At 38.5% G+C, this 12,973-nt stretch overlaps 1 protein-coding gene across 3 annotated transcripts in view; it reads left to right on the top strand.

Annotated features, from left to right (window-relative positions):
- Window positions 1–12,973, top strand: part of PPP1R12B (protein phosphatase 1, regulatory subunit 12B) — a 231,359-nt gene that overhangs the window by 70,575 nt on the left and 147,811 nt on the right. For all 3 annotated transcript variants that reach the window (XM_011990518.1, XM_011990517.1, XM_011990519.1), the window contains exons 3-6: window positions 4,761–4,879; window positions 7,678–7,837; window positions 9,086–9,230; window positions 10,919–10,993. In XM_011990518.1, coding sequence (XP_011845908.1) covers window positions 4,761–4,879; window positions 7,678–7,837; window positions 9,086–9,230; window positions 10,919–10,993 — 499 coding nt within the window. The remainder of the gene's footprint in view (window positions 1–4,760; window positions 4,880–7,677; window positions 7,838–9,085; window positions 9,231–10,918; window positions 10,994–12,973) is intronic.

Genomic DNA, 12,973 nt, shown 5'->3' with positions numbered 1-12,973 from the left:
CTGAGTTGCTAGGTTTGCTGCTGACCCAGGGATGCTCAGTGGGAGAAGTTAGACAAAGGGAGAGTCAGAGCCAGAGAAACTTTAGGCAGCAGTACTGGTGTTTGACTGGGCTACTTGTTCTAAAAAGTGGATGACTGGGTTGGCCCCAAAGCAACCAGAAATAAACAGTGCAGTTTTCTTCACTCTTGATTCTTCCCTTTGTTCCAATTTAGTAAAAATCAGTAACCTCTTCATCCCCTAGGTTGCCCATTTTCAGAGTCTAACAGGAAGGAGGGCTCTTATTCTCAGTCTTATCCAGTAACGCCAGAATTCTGATGCCTAAGAGTTGAGGTGATTTTACTTAAAACATTTATTTAAGAAACATTTATAGAACATGTTGGCCTTTCAATTGCTATTTGTTCAGGTGGCACGCTTGTGATATTCGAGCTACCAAGTCTCATTACATTCAAGGATTCAATTTTTTCCTAAGTTTTTTTCTTTCACTTTTCTAAGGAGAGCACATGCTTAGAATTAGGATCACTTGTGCTGGCATTATCCTCCTGTGTGTGAAGCTAAGTACAGAGAATGATTGTAATTGCTTTTTTTTTTTTTTACAGTGATTTCTTTAATTCATCCTTATGAACAAATATAATTCTTCTGGAAGTAAGTTCAAAATGTAACAATCTCTAGCTCAGACAAATATTACCTTGTATGAAATAAATCTGTGAGAGCTACTATTTCCTAAGACAAATTATTACAAATTTAACTTGGAAGTATGACCAGGAGAGAGGTGATCTAGACCAGAATACATTGCAGAGGTGGGGTGGTGGTAGAGATGGCCTTCTTTATTTTATTTTTCACTATACATATCATTATTAGACAGGTTTTGACTTTACTGTCATTTATTTATTTGCAGTATGTAGCTTTTATATATATATATATACACACACACACATACATACAAACACAATGGAAAAAAAAATTGTACTATTCATTTTGGTTGCTTTACCTCAGGGCCAATGGAGAATGTTTTAAATAAGATCAGTCCCTGATCATCTCATCGTTTTTATTTTTGTATCTGAAAGATCTTAGACTTTGTGCTCTTATTCCCAGAATCATTAGGAACTCTAAATTTCAAGGGAGTAGAAATGAATAAAGGCAAACTGGCTTTCTAGGAAGAATCCAAGTACATTCTATTTCATGTTTCATGATGATCTTTTTGTCTCAGTATGTTGCATCAAAAGGAGGGAGCTTCAGAGGCTTTTTTCCTCATTTTAAAATGAGTTCAGGCTCAATGCTAGTTAGCTGGGTGTTTTTACATTTTTATTATGAATAATGTTTAACTTAGAAGCAGCGGATTGACCCAAACGTACAGCATTTGGCTTTATAGTTTATTGAGATGCTAATTTATTCTCAGTTTTTGAACATATTTCATTTTCTTTCTTCCTCCCTTAGAATAGTAGCATAAAGACCTTGTATTGGTGTTGAGTTAGGAAGGACAAGAAGGCTTTATTTTCTAGGGGCATATTTATTGAGCTATGAGCCTTTGGGCAACTGTAAGGATTCTCAGAGATAAAGTAGAAATTACTTCATAGGTTGATATTTATTCTTGTCCAGGTAAAGGTAAAACTAAAGAGGTTTTTAACTTTTTTTTCCCCCTAAAACTGGAGAAAATGGAAAAACAGAGAGCCAAATTACTTTCTAAAAATTCATCTTCTTGATTGTAGAACATGGGAAAAGCAGGGTCCTGTATACCCAAGTGACATTATGCCTGATCCAGTAGGGATGGAATAGACGTCAGAGTAGAGTGGTTACATATTTCATGTAGTTCAAGCAATATTTATGGAATGCCAAGAGAAAAAAACAAGTGTCAGATGCCATGGCGATGATAATAGTGAGGAAGACCCAGTTGTTGCTATGAACCAAAACGTATCTGAGACAGGTTTCAATCAATTTAGAGGTTTATTTTACCAAGGTTAAAGACGTGCACCCAGGAGACAGATCTGTGCCTTTCCCCAAAGATCAAGTTGAGAACTTCAATACTTAAAAGGGAAAAGCAGCCTGGAGGGGAAAAGGAGGGGGGAAGGTCACATTCCTGAATTCACAAAGAAAGGAGCGGGTAGGGAAATAGTCAATTAAATGTTCATCTCACGCCCAGTAAATCTCACTTTACGTAAGATAAGGTGAACATAGAGGTGAACGTAGAACCTGTAGAGATATTTAACTTTTTATCTATAGCTATCTGCTTAGGAACAAAAGGTAAGGCAGCTTCTTGCATGACTCAACTTTCAGCTTAATTTTTTTTTCTTTTGGCATAGTGAAATTAGGGTCCCAAGTTTTTATTTTCCTTTCACATTGCATTCAAGTAGCTTTCAGTCTGATGGAACGGTTGCATCGAGGTACAGTGTAAGTCACGACCGAGGTCTAGAATTAGTGTTTGTTGGGGAGGAGAAGAAGAAGGATGGAGTTAAAGGAAGGAAAGAGGGAATTCAGTGTGTGAGAACAGGCAAAGCTTTCATGAAGGCAAAAGCATTTTAAATGAACTTTGAAAGAAGTGAAAGGTTTCTAGAAGGGAAAAGAGAAGGGAGAGAGTTCCACCTAGTTGGAAGAAACAAGCTGTGGAAGAGAGCTGGGTGAGAGTTGATGTGTTTGGGAACAGTAAGTGGTTTAGTTTAATTATAGAGTATAGGGTACACTTCAATCCAGGAAACATTTGTTGAGTGCTTACTATGTGTATTATTTGCATTTTGATATTTCAGGGTTGGGGAGGTGTAGCTGAATATTCCTTTGGCCTAAGGGAGAGGAATCAGAAGAGAGGAGCTATTGAATATGTGGAAATGAAGGGTAATTTATGAATGGAATACTAGGACTTGATAGAATTAAGAATACAAATAGAGGGAGTTAGTTTTGGAATTGAGTAAAGTCTGTCTTCCTCTGAGACTCTAAGGGAAAGAAGGAGATGGTTAAAAGTCAGGTGAATTGTGAAGGCCTTTGAGCTTCATACATGTAGAATGGATCTATAAATTAACAAACATTTGTTGAGGCCCTATTATACCAGGTACTAGGCACCGAGAAAGCAAAAACATGGTCTTACTCTCTATTGATTCTTTTCCCCCTACCAACTTTTTTTTTTTTTTTTTTTGACAGAGTCTTGCTCTGTCACCCAGGCTGATCTTGGCTCACTGCAACCTCCGCCACCTGGGTTCGCATGATTCTTGTGCCTCAGCCTCCTGAGTAGCTGAGACTACAGGTATCTGCCACCATGCCTGGCTAAGTTTTATATTTTTAGTAGAGACGGGTTTCACCATGTTGGTCAGGCTTGTCTCAAACTCCTGGCCTCAAGTGATCTGCCCACCTCAGCCTCCCAAAGGATTATAGGGGTGAGCCACTGCATCTGGCCCCCTCTGCCAGTTCTTTGAATGCAGTGGCCAGTGGCCATATATTATCTCTCTCTCTTTTTTTTTGTAATCTCCTACAGTGTCTAAAATGTGGTTCCTATGGCTGGGTGCGGTGGCTCACACCTGTAATCCCAGCACTTTGGGAGGCCGAGGCAGGCAGATCACGAGGTCAGGAGTTGGAGACCAGCCTGACCAATATGGTGAAACCCCGTCTCTACTAAAAATACAAAAATTAGCCGGGCATGGTGTCACGCACCTGTAATCCCAGCTAATCAGGAGGCTGAGGCGGGGGAATTGCTTGAACCCAAGAGGCGGAGGTTGCAGTGAGCCGAGATTGCACCACTGCACTCCAGCCTGGGCGAGAGAGCAAGACTCTGTCTCAAAAAAAAAAAAAAAAAGGGTTTCTTGAATATAGTAGGGGACCAGTAAATGTTTATTGAATTGTTGAATGGATTGAAGTCTAATCTGAATTATTTTTCTTTTTCCTTTTAATACTTCTGAGTATTTGATAGAGCTCCTAGCATTATTAGGGTTCTCACTGGCCCAAAAGTGACTTGATCTAGAGAAAAGATGAACTAGATTTAAAGTCAAGACTGGGACTGTACCCTCTGCCACTTGCCTGCTATGTGATTTTGAGAAAATTACTTAATATGTATGAACCTCAATTTGTTAAAGTCATGGTAATAATACCCACATTGCCTACTTCCTAATGTTGCCTAAGACTTATGATATAATTTTATGTGCTAAGACTTATGATATAATTTTACTTGAAAGTACTTTGAAAATCAAAAAGGATCTATGTAAGGTATTGAATTATCAGACCTTTCTTCTTCAGAATCAAGTCTTCTATTTGGATTTAGAATTTAGTTACTTAACATTTTAATATTTCTTCTTAAATAATTTAGTTTCGTCTTAGAGTAGAGGAAGATTTCATGTGGATGTCTGGTTGATAGGAGACTTTTGTGGAGGCATAATTTAGGCAGATTTATACAAAATTTAATGGACACTTTATTCTTTTATTTTCACACCCACAGCACTACTTAATAAGCTCCAATGTGGCACTGGGAAAGTTTAAGGCTACATGCCTTTTTTATGTTACTTAGAAATTCTCTTGCCATCCACTGGGAGTGAGAGGATGGGAGTTAGTAATATAAGTGTGAAAGAAATCTTGTTTGTTGGCATTGCTGTAGTGAGGAAATAGGAAAGCCTTTAGTCTTAATTACTGAAGTTTAAGGCACGTAGAAACTAATAATGGAATATCTTAACTGAGACCATATTTTACACTCAAAATAGAGACTTCTCTGTGTATTCAATGCCAGATGCATGAGTAACATTTATATTAGATTGACATAAAATATTGATCCTGGATCTTGTCTACCACAGGTATTTCATTAATCACGGAGCCAGTGTAGGTATTGTCAACAGTGAAGGTGAAGTTCCCTCTGACCTTGCAGAAGAGCCAGCCATGAAGGATCTTCTTCTGGAGCAAGTAAAGAAGCAAGGTAACCTCATGGATTGGAGGGGGCCAGGAAAGACTCTCAAACACTGCCATTTACAGAAAATAATCCATTTGCTGTGTAGAGCATTTCACTGTCATATCACAGGAGAGGATTTGATCTGTCTGCACTGCATTAATCATTAATCCAGCATCAAGTATCCTCATAATAACTCACACAAGAGTAGGCCAGATGCCAAAAGGATGACTAATCATTCCTTGTTTTTGCCATTCAGAGGTTGCATACCCATTATACAATTAAGAGTGACCTGATGAGGAGTGTGAACATTTCTTACTGTGTGTATGCATGGTATTGGGATACAGTGTAAATTTGAGAATTGGCCAAATACAGTTTGTGACTTTGCATCTTTTCCCTTGTTGAGAGCTAAAAGTGGTGCTGGTAAAGATATTTATTGTAACTAACCATGAGAATTAGTATGATAATTTGTTAAGGTGAGGAAGCTAACTTAGAATAATATATTCTAAAAATGCTTATTCTTATTTTATAGTTTTAGGAGAATCAATTTCACAGAATAGGATGGAATTCTTCAACCTGGAAGTCCGTGGGTTCTTTTTCCATCACAAAACTCTGTGGACAAGATTTGTAGTGATTTTTTTTTTTTTTTTAAGTCCTTCTGCTGAACTACCTTACTCACAATCTGCAGTCCATCCCAGAGGATTTAGCTCCAGTGGTCTTTCCCAATTTGAACTTTTAGAACAGTCAGGGCCAATTCTTGCCATGCACATTGTTTACATATTATCCAAAACTGCTTTTGTGCTACAACAGCAGAGTTGAGTAGTAGTGATAGATTGGATGAACCACAAACCTGAAAATATTGGCGCTTTGGAGAAAGTATGTTGATCCTACTTTAATATAGTGATGTTCTAGATCAGTAACTACTTGCTTTTGCTGCCTTTCATGTATAGTTTTTGGGTCCTTTTTTTTTTTGAGACAGGGTCTCACTCTGTTGCCCAGGCTGGAGTGCAGTGGTGTCATCTCGGCTCATTGCAACCTCTGCCTTTCAGGTTCAAGTGATTCTCCTGTCACGGCCTCCTGAGTAGCTGGGACTACAGGTGTGCGCCACCATGCCTGGCTAATTTTTGTATGTTTTGGTAGAGACAGGGTTTCACCATGTTGGCCAGGCTGTTCTTAAACACCTGACCTCAAGTGATCCACCAGCCTCGGCTCGCAAAGTGCTGGGATTAAAGGCATGAGCTATGGCTCCTGGCTTTGTGCCCTATTGAATTGAAGAATTTTATGCTTAGCATAACCTCCAGTTTCACTCAGTTTTATCTCCTAACATTTGCTTTAAAATGTACAAACAACTTTAAAAAAAATCAGTTTTAAAAAATAGTTTTGATTGGAGAAACCACTTTTTCTATTTTGATTGCTGACTCTTCAGTGAGGGAGTATACGCTATTGAAAGGGGTATTCGTATATATGTTTAACTTTGCAGCACTGCTAACACTTCTTTGTGTTTGGAGTACTGATCTGTTTTAAATTGGTTTTAAACTGATCTCTTCACCCCATCCGCCTCCCAAAATCATACAGATAATACTTAGGTATTTGACAGGTTCTCTTTTTTTTTTTTTTGAGACAGAGTCTCCCTCTGTCTCGCAAGCTGGAGTGAAATGGTGCAATCTCAGCTCACAGCAACCTCTGCCTCACAAGTTCAAGCAATTTTCGTGCCTCAGCCTCCCGAGTAGCTGGGATTACAGGTGCCCACCACTACGCCCAACTAATTTTTGTATTTTTGGTAGAGACAGGGTTTCACCATGTTGATCAGGCTTGTCGCAAACTGACCACAGGCGATCCACCCACCTAGGCTTTCCAAAGTGCAGGATTACAGACGTGAGACACCGCACCCGGCAGGTTCTCTTTTAAGAGCTGAAAGGAGTAGACCAAGCACAAAGACTGCTAATAAGTGTAAAACTTTTTGAATGGGTATATTTGTATTTGAGACATTTTATTATTTTGTATAATGGGGTATGCCCCACCCTAACCCCTTTTCACTGGCACAGATATTGGAAAGTTATTGGCTAAAGGGAGTAACTCTTGGAGTTTTTTCATGTTTTTAAGGAAAACAAAATCTGCATTCCCTTGAAAGCAGACAGGTTTTTAAACTGCAGATCACCTACTAATCTGCCCTAGATTATATATATTCAAGTCAGTGTATTTGCCTGTATATGGAAATGAACTTTAGAGATAGTTCAATTTTTAAAGTATATCAATACCTGAAACCAAGATTTTGGATACTAATCCTATGGTATAGTGAGTGGATAGGGACCCAGAAGAAGAATGACACAGAGGGACCCAGGATATCGGAGTTCTAGTGGCAAGCTCTGTCACTAATGTGTTTTGTGGCTTTGAGCCAGATTCCTAATCTTTCTATTTTTATTTCCTCATCTGTTAAATGAAGATTGTAATATCTATTATATTTACCTTGAAAGATTGTTGGGAAACTAAAGTCGTATAACATGTAAAAAGACTTGGAAGTTTATAGCTTTGCACAAATATTATAATGTAAAAATAATGTCCCCTTTGTCTTTATGTTCTGTTGAAAACAATTTTAGGTGCATTCCCTTAATGGATCTGTATCATATAATATTTAACCTCATGATTTAATCCTGGTAAGACCATTAATATGTGTACAAATGCCATTGATCTCCTAAATTTGATAATTACCCAACTTGATGGCTAAATCGTTATTTGCATTTATATTTATGATGTGCTTTAATCTAAGGAAAATATCCTGTCAAACTTAAGTGGAGCTTTAGTAATCCTGGCTGTCCTGGTTTCTGTAGGAGTCGATCTAGAGCAGTCAAGAAAAGAAGAAGAGCAGCAGTTGTTGCAGGATGCCCGCCAGTGGCTCAACAGTGGGAAAATAGAGGATGTGAGGCAGGCTCGCTCAGGAGCTACAGCCCTTCATGTGGCTGCTGCCAAGGGCTACTCTGAAGTCCTCAGGTATTGTCCATTTATATCAATCAGGAGTGGTTCACTGGGAGAAGATGAAATGGGTTTTGGAAGCAGAGACTGACTTAGATTTTCCACTATGATGCGTTTTCTTTTTGTTGGTTTGCTCTCTGATTGTACAGTCTTTCTCACATTTTGCTGGTATTCATCCATGGATTGTCTCCCTCCCTCCCACCATTCCTCTAGCTTCTCACTAACATGTATGGTGTGAAACACAGTTGAGGTATATGGTCCTAGGAGGGGACTGTAATACTCGTGACCATTTGTTCCTTTTTGACTTATATAATTTATTTGGTGTCATTAGATTAATTATATAGATCTTGAGTATGCAGTGTCCAGCTGGCACAGGATAGCCAAAATTATGTGAGGGATTTGGACTCTACTACTCTGTCTGTCCCATTTTTCCTTACATCCATACATGCTTCCTGTAGCTCTTGGTACTTAATGTTGGCAGGCTTTCCCAAATACTTGAGTTGCCAAAGGCATTATATGTGCAGTTGTTAACTGGACTCTTCCAGTATTTCATATTTCACCTAATACAGGGTTCCTAGTAGGTATAGCAGTGTTTTGGTGCTCCATTTCTGCCTGAGAGTGATATCCGTAAGGGCCCCAATGTAGTTTGGGTCTTCAAGAGTCAAATCTTTTCTCTTGCATGCATACAAGTTAAATCATAGCTTTATATTTAGCAAAAAACTGGAGTTATGTGGGTATACAGTAAATATAGTGTCCTAGAAAGATCAACCAGAAAGCTAGTTAGGAAAATACCCTGAAGAGAATTAAGTCTTCATTTTATTTTATTTTTTTAAACTTTATTGTTGACACTATTACAGATAGATAGAATGACCACAGCCTATTAGAGTCTTCATTTTATATGTTACTTCTTCCCTGCACTGGAAAATGGAAAATGTACCTTTAACAGAGTTATGTGATTTGGCTAATTGAATTATGCTTTGGTTAATCTTAGGTACATACCTTTCCATATACTCCCCTTGTATGGTATAACATGGATATGCCTAGGAAATATCTTATGACTTTTTCGAGAGGATTGATAAAGATCATCTGTGATTGGTATGCAAAGTAGTAACTATGAAACCCAAACTGTGCCTTAGAGGGCAGAAGTAATCATAAGACCCCTGTGGTTCAGGGCCAAAATCTGAAATATCAATTAGATAATAGTTTATTTGTCAGAAAACTGTAATATAGAGGAGATACATGTCTTGTTTTGGGTTTTCTTTTTAGACTTTTAATACAGGCTGGCTATGAACTCAATGTTCAGGATTATGATGGCTGGACTCCCCTCCATGCTGCTGCACACTGGGGAGTGAAGGAGGCTTGCTCCATCCTGGCAGAAGCACTCTGTGACATGGATATTCGAAACAAACTGGTGAGTGAGCTTGAACCTCTAAAAGAACAATGAGGTTGGTGGCTGGGTCTCTAGAATAAAAGGCTTAACATCTCTATTCACTGGCAGTCTGACTGTTCTGGTGAAATATACATCACTGGTAGCTATAATGTTACTCTCCACCACCCTACCTCTGGCCCTATTAACACAGAGTTATGTTTGTTATTTAAAATAAAACTCCATGGACCTTCTGATTGTATTTATGTTCAAGCCTCTAAAACAGGAAAAAAATATATTTGTTCTTGGCAAAAAATGAGCTTTGAGGAGCCTAATGTTACTGTCTATGGTAAGATATGAAAGATTTTATGGTTGCTGTATTCATGTGAGTCATTAAAATGTTATAATGACAAAGATCCTTGAGTTCGGCTGAAAATAGTGTTATTCAGCCTCACTTCAAACAACTTAGAAGCTCTGGACCTCCTATCCCTATGTCTACTGATTTTATTTTATTATTATTATTATTATTTTTGAGATGGAGTCTCACCCTGTTGCCCAGGCTGGAATGCAGTGGCACGATCTTGGCTCACTGCAAGCTCCACCTCTCGGGTTCACGCCATTCTCCTGCCTCAGCCTCTTGAGTAGCTGGGACTACAGGCGCACCCTACCACGCCCGGCTAATTTTTTGTATTTTTTTTTATAGTAGAGATGGGGTTTCACTGTGTTAGCCAGGATGGTCTCGATCTCCTGACTTGGTGATCCACCTGCCTCGGCCTCCCAAAGTACTGGGATTACAGGCGTGAGCCACCACGCCCGGCTGATTTTGTTTTAATTAATTTTTTTTCTTTCTTTCTTTCTTTTTTTTTTTTTTTTGTAGAGATGGGGTCTCACTGGTTTCCCAGCTGGTCTCAAACTCCTGGGCTCAAGTGATTCCCCAGCCTTGCCACTTGTAATCCCGAACTCTGTGTTTAAAGAATTTAGTGTTTCTTGTTACATGTCCTCTGTGATAGATGAAGGTATTATCATAATGTATGGTAGACTAATTAGGGAAGCAGTTGCTATTGGAATTAAAGGCAAAAAGTGAATATTGAATAATATTGAGTAATCCCAAAGTGTTGGGATTACAGGTGTGAGCCACTGTGCCCAGCCCATATATGTACTGATTTTCTGGTAGTGCAGAGACATGGCCTTTTAATTAGTAGATATTCTTATCTGTGTCACATCTCTCCCGAACCCAGGTTTCATTCTCAGACTATGGGTCAGGATTCTTAATTATACTGATGCTTCCTAAAAGGAGTAACTTTCTTGTCAGTCCTCCCCTCACTTAAAGGAAGATGATTCCTGTGATTTAATCTTTATTGAACATGTGCCCTGAACCTCCCTCTGAAGTTTTGAAGAGCTCTTTATGGAATTTATCATAGCAATTAAGACCATTTTAGAACAGATACAAGTAGGGATTTCACTTGATTATTTGCCAGGTGGCAATAAGGATTAGAAATGGTGTGATTTCTGCAATACTGTTGTACAAACTCTATATTTAAAGGATTTGGTGTTTCTTGTTATGTGTCCTGTGTGATAGATGAAGGTGTTATCATAATGTATGGTAGATTAGTTTGAAAAGCAGCTAGTATTGGAGTCAAAGGCAAAACGTGACTATTGAATAGTTCCCTAATAAAGTCATGTGATTGCTGCTTCTGTTTTCTATCAGTCATGGTGCTCCTTTTCTCTGCTAGGGCCAGACACCATTTGATGTGGCTGATGAGGGTCTCGTGGAGCATTTGGAGATGCTCCAGAAGAAGCAGAATGTGGTGAGTCTCTGATTGGTGCTTTTGAAACTTTTATAATAGTTTGCAGTTCACACCGAGTATCTCAATTGCTTGTTTCAGTTATGTCTGCTGAGAGTTGAAATGGACATATCTGCATTCCAGAGATGTTAATTGTTCCCTTCAGGAACTATAAACAGTCTGTTAGAAGAATATATCCCAGAAACCATTATTGCTCAGGATTTTTGCTCATTATAAGATAGCCTTCGAGGAGCTAAAAGTTAAAAACAGCCACAAAAAACTAATACCCTTGATTTCTAGAAAATGAATGTGATATGTTCAAATCATATGTTTTTCCAAATAGAAAGTACCAGAGTGGAGGACACCTCGTAGCTTTTCTCTTTCTTATTGACTAAAAGACTATCTTTATTTAAACACATTGATTACGGAGAAGAATATATTTATTTCTTAAAAAATAAGGAAATACACACAATACTAAAACTGTCATTTCATATAGAGAGTATTTGATCAGTGATTCATACTTACTCCAGTTTTATGAAACATCCAGAATTCAGTCCTCCTTTCTCTGCTCCTCATTTTGAATCTTTTATTGTCTGGTCATGCATGCCTTTGGCTTAATTAGTGCTATACAGGAGAACTACATAAGTATGGTATTTGTGTTCAGACTGCAGGATGGAAAACTCACCCAATATACAGATGAAGAGTGAATAAGCCATATTTTTTACTCGTAAAGCAGATGAATAATTTGAGTTGGGAGAATAAAGATCAATGACATTAGGGTGGGACATTAGGGCCAAAAAAATCAATGACGTTTTTTGTTTTTGTTTTTTCTTTTGCACATGCTGTCTCTCAGGTAATGTAAACTAAAGTTTAAGACACATGTGGAAAACAGCAGTTCTGAATCAAAGAACTATACAATGATGGGACAGATCATACCTAACCTCTGTTGTGTTCAGCATTATGTCTGGTATGGTAAAGTGAAGATTCTGGTTATTTTAAGGCTCAGTGGAAAAGTCACATACATAAAGCTCAGACAAACACAACTTAAAGTTCGTTTTGTTCTCTTTGTTGAGCAGTCAGGATCACTGAAACCAAGATTTTCAAATACAGTGTCAATGCTGTTATTTAGCGGCAACAGCCTTCCTAATTATAAGTTGTATATTTTGCACAGTTAAGTTCTTGTAATTTTATTTTTTACTTTTATTTTATTTATTTTGAGACGGAGTCTCACTCTGTCGGCCAGGCTGGAGTGCAGCGCACAGTCTCGGCTCACTGCAAGCTCCGCCTTCCGGGTTCACGCCATTCTCCTGCCTCAGCCTCCCTAGTAGCTGGGACTACAGGTGCCCGCCACCACGCCCGGCTAATTTTTTGTATTTTTAGTAGAAATGGGGTTTCACCGTGTTAGTCAGGATGGTCTTGATCTCCTGACCTTGTGATCCGCCTGCCTCAGCCCCACAAAGTGCTGGGATTACAGGTGTGAGCCACCGCACCCAGCAGTTCTTGTAATTTTAAAAACTTTTTCTGGAATAAGTTTAGACTCACACAGAAGTTGCAAAAATAGAGAGTTCTGTGTATTCTCTACCTAGCATGGTAAGGTTTTTGAACATCAGTAGTATTATTCATGAAATAATATTTCTACACCAGTGGGAATGGTACTTATCTTTGCCCTCTGCATAACTTTGAGTTCCAGGGATATAAATACATTTCATCTAGAGCATGCATCTAAATAGCAGACCATTTTCTCTAAGGGCTTATTTCCCATTTGGTACCTGTGTTTTGTTTAGAAATATTGCCAACTTATTTCAGTATATGAATCATAAAGAATTCTTTCAGGTTCCTTTTGGCTTTTTATCCTTCAGAATCTAGACTTTTTTTTGAAGATTGGGTTTGGATATTTGATAGGAGCAGTTTTATTGAAGTTCTTAACACCATGGCTTTTCTCTTCTACCTTGGATGAGTTCTGTCATCTAAGGAGACCCAACTGATATGTTTCTCTTTTTCTCG

Source organism: Mandrillus leucophaeus, unplaced genomic scaffold (assembly GCF_000951045.1).
Source record: "Mandrillus leucophaeus isolate KB7577 unplaced genomic scaffold, Mleu.le_1.0 Scaffold38, whole genome shotgun sequence".
NCBI classification, from domain to species: Eukaryota; Metazoa; Chordata; class Mammalia; order Primates; family Cercopithecidae; genus Mandrillus; species Mandrillus leucophaeus.
The sequence above is the reverse complement of the archived record's forward strand: the minus strand, read 5'-3'. Positions and strand labels throughout refer to the sequence as shown.